Raw genomic sequence first — 18582 nt, 5'->3', positions numbered from 1 at the left:
TTTTATGTCATGATGGTCAATTAGTTTGATTTTTTGAAAATGGCATACATGATGGTAATGATCCTAGATAGAGATCTCAGAAAGTCGTGGTGTTATAAAAAAAATAGTCAATCTACATTTAATGGTTATTATGAGACATCACGTAGATTGAAAAATATTCATGTTCCTTAGTAACCACTAGATATAAATTTGAGGTACTTCTTTCTCATACATACAAATGTGAAAATTTATCGACCACAATTGTGGTGACATCATTGAATAATTTTTGGGTGTTTTAGAACGGTAGGTATTTAAATATAATTTGCAATTAAAACATTCTAAAATTAAAGAGACATAAAAATGAACAATTATTATTTTAAGTTCTGACATGTAGTTCTAAAAATATATATAACTAAATAAAATAAAAAGTTGTGACACTTACTTATTGAAAAACACCTAAAATGTGCTTTTATTTACCTTTTATTTAGATAGGATTTGTAAGACCTACATTTCAATTTCATAGCACATTTGGTTATATTTGGCATATTCATTACTCAATTTTGAAATATTTTGGTGGAGGATAAGTTAGAAATAAACGTGGATCTCTCTCTCAATGCATTTTCATCCACCTGCTACCAGTTCTTCGATGAGCGCTACCACAGATCTCGGCGACTCCAAGCCGGAAACCCACACTTTCTGACCAGTTCTTCGATGACCACAAGCTTGAGCGTCACATGATTCTCCCTATTCCAATGGCTTCTTCTCGCGAGTTGGGTGTTTTCCCGCTCAACGACTCGAACCAATAATACCGACTTCATTTTGAGTTAGATGGGTTTGTCGATGATTTTATTGGCTCCAAATCTGAACACACAACTCGAATGGCTTCAAATAAGATTACCCATGGCTTCTAGAGGTTAGATCTGCGGATCAGAACTTGTTCGAACACAATTTAGAGAAGTCTCAAGCCTTTTTTTAAGCGTAAATGGGTAACGACTCCCTTTAAACTTTCTGAACTCGATTGAAGTGTTGTAATTTAGAGTTGGTCATGGACACCCTTATGTGTATAAATTGGATAGACCAAATATGTTTGCATAACATATTGGGCACTGAAAAGTTCTAGATAACGTCTAAAGTAATTTAAATAGGCTTTTATTAAAGAATTCAATTCTACAACAAATATCACATTCGATAGCATAAAAAATGGCTATTATATACTTTTTATAGTGTTCTCGAAATATTGTCGTAGCCCATGTTATTGAAAGTTTCAGGATTTCCATACCATTTTTTAACACTATAAAAAATTAACTTTCGATAGCATATATTTAATGTTATGGAAAGTTTCATAGTATTGGTAAAAAATGCTATAAAAGGCATTCTATAGCATTTTTTACGGTGATAAAAAACGCTATAAAAGACTTGCTATAGCATTTTTGAACATGTTGTTGTACCCCACGTTATTGAAAGTTCTTAACTTTGCGTAGCATTTTTCAATGCTATAAAAAAATATATAAAATGTCACTTTTTATTGCATAATTTTAATGTTATGGTTTACTTTTAATAAATCATAGGAATAAAAAAATGTAATGATTGACTTTTAATAGTTTTTTTTTTTTTAAATAAGAATGGTTATAAAAAGATTTAGCATTCTTATTCTCACCGTGATAGCCAAATTTAATCAAGTTGAATATGGTTTATAAAGCATTTTATGAGTAAGAAATTGTTATAAATGTAATTGTAAAATCAATTCAATTATATAAACATTTAAATGTAATCAAGTAAATTTACACCAAAATAAAATTTCAAGAGTCTATAGTTAGTAATGTGATGTTTCAATCACGACAATACTCCACAAACATATAAATAATTTAATTCAAGTAATGTAGGGTGGGAATATCTTATAAGTGGTTTTCAAACTAGTTTCCCAAGTAAAAATCTCAACAAACAATAAACAAAATAATCTTCCAGAATAATAATTTAATTTGAGTTACACAATGAAAAAGTAACATACTTTCAAACAAAGAGATCAAGGTATAATTGATGAACAAATTAAAACCAACCGTTATGGCAATGACTACAAACAAAAAAAATATCAAAGGAAGAACACAACCTTCACCAATAAGTTACTTACATGGAAACTAACAATCAAAAGAAAAGAGCAACTTCCTGCAGTGTATACTGCATAATTAAACTTACTGCACTAATTTAAACTTCATAAACCTAAACTAAAATGATTTTACTCCTTACAAATCGTCCTTCCACGATTGTTTTTTAAATGAAATAAAACAAACCATAAAATGACTGTCACCAAAAGACATATCCATACCATGCACAAAAGCAATAAAGCCTTAGTTACTAGAACTTCAATTAGCTTTTCTTTCATGTCGGTCAGTCAATAGCATTAGTTACTATGACTTCAATTAGCTAACTATAAGTTTGCTTGTCCAATTATTTACTGTTATAATAGGATACAGCTCAACTACTACATCAATTTCTTCCCTACCAGAACAAACCAACTTGCCCTCAAATCAGGCAGATTTCATTAGTTGCTTTATATTAGGATAGACTTGCCACTTTTTCTTAATAAGCAACATAAATTTGAACTATTTTTTACCCTTGCACTAACCTTATAACCTTATATTAGGAATGTAATGAAGGCCAAAATGGACTTCATATCTGAGACGGAAAGTACACAGAACTACATCTTAGAAATTAAGGGGGCGTTTGACATGTAGAGTTGAGTTGAGTTAACTTGATAATTATTATAGGAGAAGAGTAATTGGAATAGTTGATGCGAATAACGAGGTGAGAAATGTGAGTTAATGCAAATAACGAGGTAATAAACCTCTTTAATAATTGGTGAACTAAACGGTGGGTGGGTTTTTTTACCCACCCAACCCAACTTAACTTGGGGGCCAAACACCCTCTAAAAATGAAAATTCAGATAAAATAGAAACAATAATATAAAAATTCTAAATTTAGGACATACTTGATGACTAATTGACGAACAACTCCAGTTAGAACGCCATCACTAATAAGAGTTGTTTGCGGTTAAAAGGAATACACACAATCACACAACTCTTCACATTTTGCAAAATATGATAATAGTGCTTAATAACCAGTAGGATTACTTTTGTCATCGCATGCTAATTGACAAGCAACTCCAACAACAGGGAAAAACACAGGCTACTTGAATTAACCAAAAAAATAAAGAATGGAAAATGAATGATAGAAAAAATTCATTAGATCTTGCACACCTTTTGAATTAGTGTTTGTATGAGTATTTCAATATCACCATCGCCTGCTTTCAAGATCCTTTTGAGGTAGAAGTTAGTCTTTTTCTTGAATTTTCCATCAATGACCCTTACCACTAAATCCTGTAACTATGTATCTCAAGATGGTTATCTATGCTAATTTAGTGAAGTTGTAGAACTACAAAGGGACGTCGAGATCTAGATAGCATACCAAATGCCTGAGCATATATCTAATCAAACCCTTCATGGACTGCTCATTGATAAGTAAAGACTGTGGCTTTTGTTCCCAAAGTTAATGCTTTGAGAAAACTAAGAACAAAGTGAAAATTAGAAGAAATGGCATTAGAAGAACAAATAGGAGAAACAAACTGCAAAACAAAAAGAACAATATTTCACTCAAACAGATCGATTCAGATATTTAGGGTTCTTTTGGAGCATACATTAAACAAAATAATTTTAGGCTTGAGTTTACGTTTAGGAGCAGTAGGATTGGGGACTTTGCAATATTGTTGTTAGAAAATTAAGACAATAGCTAAGGGAAAGAATCGTATTGACAATGAGGAAAACACCCAATCAATCGTTGTTCTTGAAGGCATGGTAGAGGCAACGATGTTAGCCTTCTAATCATTCTTGAAGTCGTTGCAGCAAGATCCATTAGATGTTGTGGTTGGAGCTGTCGTTGGTCACAATTCACCATCGACGTAGGAGCATCGTTGTATGCACCGGAGACCAATTCCAATTTTAGTGTGGTAGAGAAGTAGCCGAGGGAGATTAAAAATGCTGAATCAAGTACCATTTTACCGCTGTATTTGTGAGCTAACAGTATCTGTAGAATTTTTCATAGAGGTTGTAAAAAACAAGTAATAACATCTCGTAAGGTTTTTTTTTTTTTTTTTTTTGGTACAGATGACCCCTTTTGAGAGGTCAAATAGAAAATGGATACCCTTTTAAAATTTAATGAAAAGTGGTCTTATGCTTGCAACAATACTTCGTGAATTTATCCATTCGACCTTGAAAATTATCCATATGTTGTGATTCATAAGTTTTTTTGATCCTCGATCTTTGATACTTAATGCTCGATGCTCGATGCTCGATACTTGATGTTCTATGCTATATACTAGCTACATACTACTCGATCCTTGATCTTCGATCCTCAATACTCAATATTTGATGCTCGATGTTTAATGTTGTATGCCCTATGCTCTATGTTATATGGTTTATACTATATATTAGTTATATGTTACCCGATCCTCGATCATTGACACTCTATGCTCGATTTAGAAATTCGTTTGATATTCGATGCTCTAATGCTTTGTACTCTATGTTTGATATTCGATGAAAAAAAATGCAAAAAAAGAAGAAGAAGAAACACAAAAAAAAAAAAATATAGAAAAAATGCAGAAAAAAAAGAACAAAAGTAAAAAAAAATGTAAAACAAAGAAACAAAAGAAGGAATACAGGAAAACACAAAGGAAAAAAAAGGGAATCGCAGAAAAAAAGGAAAAGAAAGAAGAAGAAATTAAAAAAAACCGAAAAAAGAAAAAAATGTTGCAAACCAAATAAATGCATTTAAGGTTAAAGTGGTAATTTCACACAATGATGACATAAGAAAAACCCAAAATTCATTGATTTTCAAAAGAGTATTCATTTTTCATTTGTGCCATTTATTTTGGATCATCTATACTATTTTTCCCGTCTCGTAATCAAGGGTGTTCATGGACTTGTTAAATCTAGAAGGTTGGGAAAAAAAACTAGGACTAAAAAGAAATCTCTAATTAAATTACATAATGTATCTCTCAATTTGTTCTCAATCTTACTTTTTATATAGTCATTCAATTTTTTTAATTATAGATATCTCTAATTGAGAACAAATTGAGAGATACATTATGTAATTTAATTATATAATTCCTTGACATATAAAAAGAAATCTCTAATTAAATTACATAATGTATCTCTCAATTTGTTCTCAATCTTACTTTTTATATAGTCATTCAATTTTTTTAATTATAGATATCTCTAATTGAGAACAAATTGAGAGATACATTATGTAATTTAATTATATAATTCCTTGACATATAAAAAGAAATCTCTAATTAAATTACATAATGTATCTCTCAATTTGTTCTCAATCTTACTTTTTATATAGTCATTCAATTTTTTTAATTATAGATATCTCTAATTGAGAACAAATTGAGAGATACATTATGTAATTTAATTATATAATTCCTTGACATATAAAAAGAAATCTCTAATTAAATTACATAATGTATCTCTCAATTTGTTCTCAATCTTACTTTTTATATAGTCATTCAATTTTTTTTTTTAAATCACAACCTGATAATATTTCTAACAAAAATTTCTCCATTGGATAATTATATAAATATAATCCACTAAAAACACAATGAATAAATGTTTTTTTATTACGAGAATAATAGAGATAATAATCAAGTCTTTTACCTCTAGAGAGAAAAATCATATCAATTACGTTGACCTAATCTCATTTTGGCACATCAATGAGTTAATTGTCTTCTTTTAAAAATTTTAAATTATTTCAATGAAAATTAAAACTAATAATTAGACTATTTCTTTTATAAAATATCAAATCAATATAAATTATTTTTTAATAAAAATATAAATGTAATATAAACTCAATTGTAAAATAAGTTATTAAATTTATATTTAAATTATCAAGAGATATGTAAAGGTATTTTTATACTAAAATTCTTTACAAGAAATATATTTATATAAATATTACCAAATATTATGAATATTATAATAATAAATAGATGTTCATTGCTTAGTGTACCAAAATCTATGTGTCACCCTTTATGTTGTTCACGTACCTTGTAATTATTCATGTTTGGTACTGTCCAGATAAGTCCACATCCTATTTTCCACTTTCTCTATAAATAGTGTCTTTTGGTGGATCTTAAAATAACACACTCATTAATAAGAAATCCACTTCAAATTCCACTAAATTTTCTATTATCCAATTTTATAATCTTAGTTATTTCATGATTTTAGTTTTTTTATTTTAAATTATATTTTTTATTATTATTATATTATATTTTCTCCATATTGTGCTCTCGTTATGCTCCTCAATTTCGCAACACGTTATCAGCACAACCTCCTATCGTTTTCCCCACAAAAGGTAGGTTCTAACTGTATGTCGATTTTTTCCTCTTCGTTATAATTAATAAATTTAATGTTATTTTGCATATTCAATATCTATTAAATTTCTAGCATAAGTACAATATTTTATGATATTGCTGCCATGATAAATCTCACAAATTAGAATTTGTCACCCTTGATATTAATGGCAATAATTATTTGTCATGAGTACTTGATGCCGAAATCTACGTGAATGTTATGAATCTTGGGGAGACTATTAAAGAAGGAAATACGACATCCAGTCAAGATAAAGCAAAAACTATGATTTTCCTTCACCATCATCTCCATGAGGGATTGAAAATAGAGTATCTTACAATAAAAGATCCCTGTATCTTGTGGAAAAAATTAAAAGAGAGGTATGATCATAAAAAACAGTTATTCTTCCTAAAGCTCGTTATGAGTGGATGCACTTGAGGCTACAAGATTTCAAATCAGTAAGTGATTACAAGTTCACATTATTTAAAATCAGTTCAAAATGGTTATTATGCAGAGAAAAAATTATTGATATTGATGTGTTAGAGAAGACATTTTCTACATTTCATGTCTCGAATATGCTCCCACAGCAGCAATATCGAGAGAAAGGTTTTAAAAGTATTCTGAATTAATTTCATGTCTTCTCGTAACCAAATCAAATAACGAGTTATTGATGAAAATCATGAATCTCAACCAACCGGAACGACACCATTCCCTGGAGTAAATATTGTGAATGTCAATAATCGTAATCGAGGTTGAGGTCATAGTCATGGTCAAGATCATGATCGTAATAAAGGAAGAAATAATTATTATTTTCGTGGTGGTCGCTCTAATCATTTAAATTTCAAAAGAACCATGCAAAATGATGATCTCAAAGGAAAAGATCAACAAGATAAGAGTTCAAAAAATGTTGAAAATAAATGCTTCTGATGCGGAACGACTGGGCATTGGTCATATACCTGTCATACGTCAAAACACTTAGTTGACCTCTATTAAGCCTCACTGAAGGAAAAAGAGAAAAATGTAGAAGCAAATTTTGCATAATAGGATAATGATATATTTGACCTATCCCATATGAAAATTTTGGATGTGGCCGACTTCTTTGAATCTCCTTAAGAGAAGATTGACACAGTTGGTGGAACATCAAGTGTTTATTTTGACTTTGAGAATATCTAGACTTAACGTTGTTGTTTTCTTTTAACTATTTTTGTGTTTTTTTTTAAGTAACTTTTGCATATTTTAAGTGTTGTTTTTCTTATTGTAATTATTTTTTAATGAAGAAACTTGGATCATTTTCATATGTTGGGTGACTCAAAAATAAGTGAAGAAGATCTATGTCTGGCAAACAGTGCAACTACATATACAATACTTACAAGTAAAAAATATTTTTTCAAACTGATAATGTTAGAAGTAAAAATCAATACGATATCAGGTTCTGCAAATCTGATTGAAGGTTTTAGAAAAGCAAATATTATTTTGCCTAGAGGAACAAAATTTATAATAGACAATGCATTTTTCTCTAGTCAATCAAAGAGAAATCGTCTAAGTTTTAAAGATATATGTTGCAATGGTTATCATATTGAGACTGATAGTAAGAATAATAATGTGGAATATCTATATATCATATCCACTATCTCAAATGAAAAACATATATTGGAAGAGTTACTTACTTTATCTTCTGGATTATATTATACTCATATATGAGTAATTGAAACATATGCAACAATGAGCCTGAAGTTATGAAACCAAACATATTTACAATTTAGCATGACTGATCGGATCACCTAGGATCTATAATGATGAGAAGAATTATTAAGAATTTAAATGGACATCCATTGAAGAGCTAGAAGATTCTTCAATCTAATGAATTATCATGTGATGCTTACTTTCGAAGAAAATTGATAATTAGACCATCACCAACTAAAGTGGGGACTGAATCACCTGCATTTTTAAAACGAATTCATAGTCATATATGTGGACCTATTAACCCACCAAGTAGACCATTCAGATATTTTATGGTGCTAATAGATATATCCAGTTGATGATCACACGAATACTTATTATCAAGTCGAAATCTTGCATTTGCAAGATTACTTGCTCAAATAATTAAGTTAAGAGCACAATTTCTTAATTATACAATTAAGACCATTCGTCTTGATAATGCTGATGAATTTACATCCCAAGTTTTTTATAATTATTGTATGTCAATTGGGATAAGTGTTAAGCATCCTGTAGCTCATGTTCATACACAAAATAGTTTAGCAGAAACATTTATAAAACGTTTGCAATTAATTGAAAGACCATTACTTATAAGAGCTAAGCTTCCTTCATCTATATAAGGACATGCTATTTTGCATGCATCGTCACTTGTACGCATTAGGCCAGTAGCTTATCATAAGTACTCGTCATTACAATTAACTAATAGTCATGAGCCAAATATTTCCCATCTGAAAATTTTTTGGCGTGTAGTATATGTTCCAATTGCTCCAACACAGCACACTAAGATTGGTCCTCAAAAGAGGTTAGAAATATATGTTGGATATAATGCCCCATCAATTATTAAATATATCTTGGATCCCTGACAAGTGATATATTTACTGCCAATTTGTTGATTTTCGTTTTAATGAGACAAATTTTTCAACATTAGGGGGAGAAATTAAGAAATTGGAAAAATAAATTACATGGAATGCATCATTATTGTCTCATTTAGATCCCCGTATAGATCAATGTGAACTTGAAGTTCAGAAAATAATTCATTTGTAAAATATAGCAAATCAATTACCAGATGTACTTATAGATGCAAAGAAAGTAACTAAGTCACACATACCAGCTACAAATGTTGCATAAAAAATTGATATCTCAACACAACTTGTCGCTAATGAGTCTGGAACACGCTAGAAGTGTGGTAGACTAGTGGGTTCCAAAGATAAAAATCCTTGAAAACGAAAAATAATTAATAATGAAAAAAACTTGGTTAAAGATGTAAATACCCATGTAGAAATCTTCGACGTGACTAATGATGAAGGTGAAATACCTAAAGATAATAATGAGATTTCAATATACTATGTCATGACAGGAAAAAGATTGAATCGAACTAGTGTAATTATTGACAACATTTTTGCATATAATATTTCTCTTGATATTATATCTAAAAATGAGGATTCTGAAATAAAATTTGTTCAATAATGTCGACATAGAAAATATTGGCTTCAGTGGAAAGAAGCAATCGAGGCAAAATTAAACTCACTTTCAAAACGTTAGATTTTTTATTTTTGGACCAAAAGGTGTTAAACCTATAGGATACAAATGAGTATTTGTGAGGAAAAGAAATGAAAATAATGAGGTCACAAGATATAAAGAAAGATTAGCTCCACAAGGTTTTTCACAAAGACCTGGTATTGATTTTGAGGAGACATATTCTCCGATGGTGAATGCAAGTATATTAAGATATTTAATTAGTTTTACTGTGTATAAAAGTTTGGATATGCATTTTATGGATGTAATCAAGCATATTTATATAAATCTCTTAATAATGATATTTATATGAGAATCATAAAATGATTTAAGGTACCTGAAACACATACATCAAATTTTCGAGAATGGTATTCAATAAAATTATAGAGATCATTATATGGATTGGAACAGTCAGTATCTATGTGGTACAATCGCCTGAGTGGATATTTATTGAAAGAAGAAATTCAAAATAATCCAATATGTCCGTGTGTTTTTATAAATAAATCACAATCAGGATTTGCTATTATAACTGTATATGTTGATAACCTGAATATAATTAGAACTCCTGAAGAGCTTTCAAAGGCAATAGAATATCTTAAGAAAAAATTTGAGATAAAAGATCTCGAAAAAACAAAATTTTGCCTTGATTTGCAAATTGAGCATTTATTAGATGGAATATTTATTCATCGGTCAACTTATACAGGAAAAATTTTGAAAAGATTTTATATGGACAAAACACATCCATTAAATATTCCAATGAAAGTCCATTCATTGGATATAAAGAAAGATATGTTTCGATATCGAAAAGATAATGAAAAACTTCTTGGTCCTGAGTACCATATCTTAGTGCAATTGGTGCACTTATGTATCTTGCTAATCATACAAGACTAGATATTGCATTTTCAGTAAATTTATTAGCAAGATATAGTTTTTTTGCAACAAAAAGATATTGGAAGGGAATTAAGTATATACTCCATTATCTCCGAGGAACAATCTATATGGGTTTGTTTTATTCAAATAAATCAAATTTTGATCTAGTTGGTTATGCCGATTCTGGATATTTATCTGATCCACACAACAAAGTTAGATCTCAAATAGGTTATCTGTTCACATGTAGAGGAACTGTTATATCATGGCGATCGATGAAGTAGACTATAATACCACTTCCTCAAATAATGGTCGAGAATGTATATGACTAAAGTCAATGACTTAGCACATTCGTGAAACTTATGGCTTGTCTTCTAATAAAAATCTTCCAACAATATTATACGAAGACAACACAGCTTGCATAGCCCAAATAAAAGGAGGATATATTAACACTACTATAGAAATTAGATTACTTGACGTTTTTCCAATGTCAAGTAGAGGGTATACTTGACGCTAATAAAAGCGTCGTCTATTCAACTGTCAAGTATAATGTCATAACTTGATACTGTAAAAACATCAAGAGAAATAATTCTTAACACAATTTTTGTGTCAAGAAATATAATACACTTGATACTAATGACATGTCAAGTGTATTAATTCTTGACACTTATTATTGTGATTACTCTTGACATTTTTTATTTGTCAAATATATTTTTATCTTGACACGAAATAATGGTCAAGTAATCTAATTCGCGACACATTTCCAATGTCATCTATGTTTTTTTTTTTCAAATTTAATTTCCATTTCTCATTTTCTGCATTACATTTGTTCCAGTAAGATAATTCCATCAACTAAACAGTTGCACATATATTTCAGGCCTACATATCAGTCTAATACATCCAACATAACAATTGAGAATACTAAAATAAACAATTCCATTCTTCTATTACTCATGTCTACATGAACGGTTCCAAAATTTACAAGACGAATTGTACAACAGTATGATAATTCCAAAAATTTATATTACTCTATCAACCCACCCCAATATATGATAATTCCACAATTGTAAGACCAATCTATATGTGCTATGTATTCCAAAAATCACAAGACTAAAAATTCTATCCTCCACCACACATTTCTTTGAAGTATAACCTATAATGGCTGAACAAAACATTTATATAAAAAAAGTTTTGGGCATTCCCATGTAGCCACATACACAATTTATAGGAAGTCCATCAGATATAGCAACCTAAATATTCAACCTATTCCACACGTACTTCATCCAATTCAAGTTGCGAGTATGAGCACCTCGTATCAATTTATAAAACATAGAAAGTGAGATATATATATTTATTTACTATTTACACTATTTATAATGTTACAATATATATAAGTAGTTTAAAGACATACCACATCTGTTATAATATTCTTCTCTTTAGTCACAATTTCTCGCATATATCTCATAACGTAATACCCGCATTCGACAGTTCCCACTTGTAAAGGACACTACAATACAAAGCCAATAATTAATACACATATCATACAGATGCATTAAATAAATAAACATCATTCTATTAATTTTTTCAATGCTCTTATATTTACCTTTACCATTTTCCAGAATGTGGTTTTTCGAGTCCTTTGCAATTTTTTTTTTAGACTGGAAAATGGTCATTGCCCTATATTCGTCAAAGAGTATAGTATAATATTCAGAATGAAATAAACTTTACACCCAAAAAAAAACTCGAGCAAAGTTAGCTTACATACTTGTTATGTATTTGATATCTTCTCGTGAACTTGTTCTCAATGAGTCAAGATAGTACACCACGTCATCGTACATATTGATAACAATTAACGACCAATGATCACTAAATAAAATACACAACTAATTAGTATGGAACATGAATGTAGCTCATTACATTAAGGTAGAACAAAGTACAAAAAGATTTCAAGTACAATGATCTCAACACAATTCTACATTGGAACAAAACAGGAAAAGGTAGAACACAAGTATATGGTTCTGAACATGAGTATAACTAATTATACTTACCCGGGATTATAAGGAGCAATAACTAATTGACCGTGCTCAGAAGCCATTAATCTACTATAAAGGTTCCAAGCTCTAACTTCTCGAGTATTTTGGCCCGCGAATATAAGAGATGGATCTACAAAAATATACTTCGACCCTTTATTTGAATCAACAATGAACGAGTGTAGGTACCTACAATAATAGATCGAACACATTAACTTACTACTAGTTAATAAAGTGATAATATATCATAAACAAATAACATTTACTTACGCGATATAAGCCACCATTGATAAAGTCTTCATTTTTTGCATGCTACAAAACTCAATCACATCTTTTCGTAGAACATAACTCTTTCGGCCAAAACCAAAGAGCTCAACAGGTAGGGAAGGAAATACTTATCCCATCAACTATTACCTTTTCAGCATACCTAAGAATAGACTTCAAGGATATTGATAAATTGGATGGTGCACTAGTAACTTCATTCTCTTTCGGCATCGTCTTTGAAGCTTTTTCCTAGCACAATGAAGATAGAACATGAGTAAAATGTTCATTCCTAAATAAGATAGAAGAACATGGGATTTATACAATTCACGTTTAAGATCGGTGGTACACTAATAGCAATCACTTCCTCATTCTTTCCCCATTCTCTGAAATTTTCTCCTAAAACCACCAAGTTATAATTTTATAAGTAACTAATAATAAATTTACCTCATAAATTTACCTCATAATACAATTCACCTTCAAGATCGATTGTACAATAATAGCTTCCATCTCCTTCGATGTACTAACAACTTCCTTCTCCTATGATATAAATATAACAGCATAAATTAAACAAGTTAAAAATTATCATAACTAATAGTTGTAACCCTAATGCATCTCCTTCATCTTCTTCTCTTAATCTTTCGGATTTTATTCTTGGAGCAACTACCATGCTCAGATCTTGGGATGCTTTGAATTTGATCTTCCAACTCCTTAACGCACTTACGAGTTCATTTCCAACATGGGAACCAAAAGGTTACATAATTAAAATATAAGTGACAAAAGGTTATTTTGTACACTTTTATTTTTGTCATATGACTTTGTGTGATAGTGACATCCATTAATAACATAGCTATTGTATGTAGTCACAATTGGATGGGGACCATGGGCAATCCACTAACACCTCCACATCTCCCACTTCAAGTTCATTTCCAACCTGGGAACCAAAAGCTTACATAATTAAAATATAAGTGACAAAAGGTTGTGTTAAATAGTATATTTAATGTTTTACCTTTTCTCGTAACGAAGATATGAAATTTCGATTATGTTCTTCTTGAATCCGTTTATGGTTTTTTGATCTACTTGAGAGCTGTGGTTTTATATATTCTTGAGAGCTATGGTTTTAAACATTTCGCCCTGAATGCAATCAAGAATTGACCTAATATCATACACTTTAATATTATTATTTACCATGGCACTTCCAACCCAGATTCCATCTCACAAATTCACATCGCTAACCTAAAAGTCGTCGAAGAAGAAACAACATCACAGAACAGCCGCTACTTCCCTAAAAAACCTCCACTTAAACCTTTCAATACCAAAAGGAACACAAAGTTAAACCCAAATCAAGGTGAGTCTTTCAAGATCTAAGCCAAAAATTTAGCCCAACAAGCCAAATCTTACCACAACCTCAAAATTTACTGCGAGAGTCGAGCGGTGGTGTTCGGCTGTGTCGAAAGTGAGCAGTGTGGAATGTGTGGCTGACGGTGCGGCTTGGCGAACGACGGAAGACGTCAGACTCAGTGGCGCGGATGTGGGAGAGGCGAGGCGGCTCGAATGCGGCGTTTCCTGGACGCAGGTGGCTTGGGAGCGGCAAACGACTTCGTGAAGGAGGTGAGCGGTGACTTTGGCGCGCGAACGGCTGGAGACGTCAAGGCTCGCGGTGGCTGGAGGCGGGCTAGAGGCGTGTGGCGACTGGTGAGAGGCTGGCGAAGGCGAGCAACGATTGGCGAAGGGCTAGGGTTTGCCAACGAGTAAGAGGGTTTTAGAGGAGGGGGTCACGAGAGAAAGAGCAAGTGATGGTGAGATAATTTGATTTTTTTAAAAAAAAGGAAAAGAAAAAGAAGACATAAATGAAAAGGGAAGAGAATAAAATATTTAATAAAATAAATAATGATAAAACTTTATTTTATTTTATTTCATTATAGTTTTTTCTTTCCTTTGACACACACATAATATTTTCCTTTTTCCTCTTCAAAATCCGAATCTCAAAATAAAAACAATTTTTCCAATAGAATCTCAATTTTCAACATTAACTTAAAAATTAAATTAATTCGACAACCCAACTTTTCCTGCGAAAAGAGGGTTTCGGAGAGTGGAGGGTTTTTTTTATTAGGACATTTAACCCTTTTACTTGTTTAAAATAATAATTTATTTGATAATTTTGGTAAGAAGAAAACCAAATTTGAGAGGGAAATAAAAATGGGGAGGGAGGGAAACAAAAAACAAAGATTAAAAAATATTATTTTTATATTTTACTTGATACGAAAATATGTCATGTAAGAGCTTCTTATACTTGACGCAAAAAACGTGTCAAGCAAGACCTTATATTACTTGACATAAAAACCGTGTCAAGTAAAGGTTCATATGAAAATATCTAAAATATTTCGTCAATCTCCGCATTTTTAACCCTTTTACTTGACATTTTCTTGTCTAAAATCACATTACTTTACTTTTTTTTTTTCCAAAGAAACGTCAAGTAATAAAATCTACAAGTGTCAGGTAATGTCCATTTTGTAGTAGTGTAAAGGAGATAGAACAAATCATATTTCACCGAAGCTTTTCTACACTCATGATCTTGAAGAAACTGGCGACAATAAATTTGTTTGAAGGATAATCTAGTAGACTTATTTACAAAGGCATTATCAACCGCAACTTTTGAAAAATTTGTGCACAACATTGGAATATGGCAACTTAGAGATGTTAAGTGATGTTTTCATGAAGGAGAGTAAATATATTGTATTCTTTTAAGAGTATATATTATATGGAATATGTACTATTTTTCCTTCACTAGGGTTTTTTTCCATTGGATTTTTCTTAGTAAGGTTTTAATGAGACATATTTCTTATATATATGGGCATCTAAAGGGGAGTATTATGAATATTATAATAATAAATAGATGTTCATTACTTAGTGTCCCAAAAGTCATGTGTCACCCTTTAGGTTGTTCATGTGCCTTGTAATTATTCATATTTGGTGTCTATGTAAGTCTACATCCTACTTGCCACTTTACCTATAAATAGTGGCATTTGGTGGATTTTAAAAGAACACACCTCTTAGTAAGAAATCCACTTCAAATTCCACTAAATTTTCTATTATCCAATTTTATAATTTAAGTTATTTTATTTTAAATTATATTTTATTATTATTATTATATTATATTTTCTCCATATCATGTTTCCGTTGTGCTCCTCAATTTTAAAACACCAAATAATTTATTTAAAAATAGGCTAGACATTTGTATATATATATATATATAGACATGTAGATTCTTTTAGAAAAAGAAAATAGTATATTTGTAAATATTTTTCGAATTATATTTACAATATTGGGCCTATAATGGGCTTCATGTAGGCCCAAGTCTGAAGCCCGTATTATCAAAACTGGTTCTACTCAGCCTAGGGTTTCGGCCATTGAAGTTGCTGATTGCAACCAATATATATACATCGCTGAAAAACGAGGGCTAAAACCTTGCAGATTTTGAAGCATCCTCGCGCCGATTAGGTCTACCTTCTCATCCCGGAGATCCGAAGGCGTTAACCATGGTAAGTTTTTCAACTCTTTCTTCTCTTCGATTTGTCGTTCCTTTCTTCCAGTTTCTTCAATGGTGCTGTCTCGGTCTCCTTCAGGCGGATGTGGAAGCCGATGTTCCAGTGGCTGGACAACAGCCAAAGAAGAGGACATTCAAAAAGTTTAGCTTCCGTGGTGTCGATTTGGATGCTCTGCTCGACATGTCCACTGATGAACTCGTCAAGCTCTTCACTGCCCGTGCACGCAGAAGGTTGCTACAATCCAATGTATCCTGAAATGATTTTGAGTTGATTCGATTCTTATCTTACTTTGTTTACATTATTTTCTATGATTTTTGTATAGGTTTCGTAGGGGTTTGACAAGGAAGCCAATGGCCCTTATCAAGAAGCTCCGCAAAGCGGTAAGTATCTTTTAAATCCTTTCTGTCAATTCAATCTGTGAATGTTTTAACAACTTTGTATTGCTTTCTTTATTCTCACTGGCGATGATGTCGTCTTAATCTTGGTATGGTTTAGATTAAGTATTTCTTCAGTTTTCTTGATGAGTGGATAGGTCGAAAGAAAATTTATATAATTAGGGCTTGATATATTTGGTATATAGTTCTATTATATGAAATTTCCAAGAATAAGTTTAGATTTTAAATTCAATCCTTTTATTTGCTGTTATTAACTTCTATACTCGAGCCTCATTGCGATTTGCTTTAGTCTTTAAGCGAATAGCAATAAACTAAAATTTTGGGAATTTCTATTTTCCATGAGCTATTAACCTAAATCTTCTAATTAGAGTCATGCTCTCATACTTATGTGTTGCTTCAAAGTTATTATAGGAAATTATATACCATTGGATTAGCTTAGGTTAAGAAGATAATTAGTAGTTTGGTATCAATTTCAAAACAAATGAATGGATTCTATCTCCTTTTCTTTGAGAACAGCTCTGCTGTCGTACTGATTTATTGTGGTCTTCTTCAGTATTAACTTGGGTCTAACTTGAAAGCTAACATGTTTCACCAACTTCCGTTGCTACTTGAATGGTCTCCCTCGTTTTTGCTATTGGATTTCTCATTTCTCATAATCTGACATGGGAACTTACTCTGGTGGATTTTGTCAGTTAGTGTACCATGAGTCTGAGAATCTTGTTATCATGCTCGTGTTATTTCTAGAATTTGCTTTGTTTTTGCTATTGGATTTCCCATATCCTATCATGAGAACTCAAGATCATCCCCCAGTTGTAGATTTGGAATTTAATGTGTCTTTAATATCTCAAATTCATCATTATACTCCTAATTTGGAACTTAAAATCATCATCCAGTTGTTGATTTGAAGGTAAATGTGCTGTGAATCTCCGAAATTCATCACTTTGTACCTATTGATATTTACTTTTCCCTTTTGCATCTTGTTCTCGATATTTTTCCACACCGTTGAAGTGTTTGTGAACTTGTCTTCCCTTTTGGATTTCTCTTCTTCCTACCTCAGAACCGAACAGTTCAGTTATTTTCTTATTTCTCATCTCATTCGTTTTTTTTTTAATGTATAGAAAAGGGAAGCACCTCCTGGTGAGAAGCCAGAGCCTGTCCGAACTCACCTTCGGAATATGATCATTGTGCCAGAGATGATCGGAAGCATTATTGGTGTTTACAATGGGAAAACCTTCAACCAAGTTGAAATCAAGCCAGAGATGATCGGCCATTACCTAGCAGAGTTCTCCATTTCATACAAGCCTGTCAAGCACGGTAGGCCCGGTATTGGTGCTACCCACTCTTCAAGGTTCATTCCTCTCAAGTGAAAATCAGAGTCAACTTCTTGCTCGCTTAGTTTTGTTATATTTTTACGAGAAACATGGATGTTGATCAGCTTTTGTTCCTAGTTTTTGCCCATTTTTCTGTGCTTGATATCTGATTAGTACGATGGAGGCTGTAGTTTTTTGAATCTCGTGTTACCTTTTAAAATTTTATTCCGCTTGTTTAATCGAAATGTAGACTTGGCTGCGTAGTTTGGTATTCAGTTTTGCAAAAGTTCAGTGTATTACCAATTTTCTAAAATTATTTTTGAAGTCATGAATTCTATATTTTATATAATGGTAAACAATGCGTGGATTTGTTTTGAAATTTCTTTTACATCTTAAAGAATATTTTAACATTGAAAAAGTTCACTTTGATGCCACGCAGAATAATTTTTTAAATCCGAGAGTAAAAACTGTACAAAAACTAGCTAGTACTGAGTCAATTATTTATTAGACGGCCTCATTATTTTTATTTTTATTGTTTTCTAGTTCTCTGAATTTGGTATGTT

General features: G+C 31.3%; 2 protein-coding genes across 7 annotated transcripts; one reads left to right on the top strand and one right to left on the bottom strand.

Moving 5' to 3' along the window:
* Positions 1-11381: 11381 nt before the first annotated feature.
* LOC120092548 (uncharacterized) lies at positions 11382-14311 on the bottom strand. Of its 6 annotated transcripts, XR_016525119.1 has the most exons (10): positions 14168-14307; positions 14003-14072; positions 13776-13922; positions 13227-13700; positions 12776-13018; positions 12524-12694; positions 12241-12341; positions 12079-12152; positions 11887-11982; positions 11382-11784 (listed from the first exon to the last, which is right to left on the bottom strand). XR_016525119.1 is itself a non-coding variant. In XM_090307832.1 (9 exons), exons 5-8 carry the CDS (start codon positions 12814-12816, stop codon positions 11912-11914), a joined length of 384 nt encoding a protein of 127 aa, XP_090163958.1. In that variant the 5' UTR covers positions 12817-13018; positions 13227-13700; positions 13776-13922; positions 14003-14072; positions 14174-14311; the 3' UTR covers positions 11382-11784; positions 11887-11911. The 6 variants fall into 6 exon arrangements, 5 of the variants coding, with proteins under 5 accessions (XP_090163958.1, XP_090163961.1, XP_090163957.1 ...); XM_090307832.1 differs by lacking the exon at positions 12079-12152 and having other exon boundaries at positions 14174-14311; XM_090307835.1 differs by lacking the exon at positions 12079-12152 and having other exon boundaries at positions 13776-13900; positions 14174-14311.
* A 1857-nt stretch (positions 14312-16168) lies between these two features.
* On the top strand, positions 16169-18290 carry LOC150032089 (small ribosomal subunit protein uS19x-like). Its single transcript, XM_090307803.1, has 4 exons — positions 16169-16308; positions 16393-16544; positions 16637-16694; positions 17828-18290. The coding sequence occupies exons 1-4, from the start codon at positions 16306-16308 to the stop codon at positions 18074-18076; spliced, it is 462 nt and encodes a 153-aa protein (XP_090163929.1). The 5' UTR covers positions 16169-16305; the 3' UTR covers positions 18077-18290.
* The last annotated feature ends 292 nt before the right edge of the window (positions 18291-18582 follow it).

Source organism: Benincasa hispida, chromosome 12 (genome assembly GCF_027475165.1).
Source record: "Benincasa hispida cultivar pf3 chromosome 12, pf3_genome.v1.1, whole genome shotgun sequence".
Lineage (NCBI taxonomy): Eukaryota > Viridiplantae > Streptophyta > Magnoliopsida > Cucurbitales > Cucurbitaceae > Benincasa > Benincasa hispida.
The sequence above is the reverse complement of the archived record's forward strand: the minus strand, read 5'-3'. Positions and strand labels throughout refer to the sequence as shown.

Excerpts from the sequence above, each read along its gene's own strand:
- LOC120092548 (XM_090307832.1), bottom strand. The coding sequence starts at position 12,816 with ATGCAAAAAATGAAGACTTTATCAATGGTGGCTTATATCGC. Across the intron at positions 12,695-12,775 it reads TCAATGGTGGCTTATATCGC|GTACCTACACTCGTTCATTG; the intron begins GTAAGTAAATGT and ends CTATTATTGTAG. Across the intron at positions 12,342-12,523 it reads ATTGCTCCTTATAATCCCGG|TGATCATTGGTCGTTAATTG; the intron begins GTAAGTATAATT and ends TATTTTATTTAG.
- LOC150032089 (XM_090307803.1), top strand. Across the intron at positions 16,545-16,636 it reads ACTGCCCGTGCACGCAGAAG|GTTTCGTAGGGGTTTGACAA; the intron begins GTTGCTACAATC and ends ATTTTTGTATAG. Across the intron at positions 16,695-17,827 it reads TCAAGAAGCTCCGCAAAGCG|AAAAGGGAAGCACCTCCTGG; the intron begins GTAAGTATCTTT and ends TTTAATGTATAG.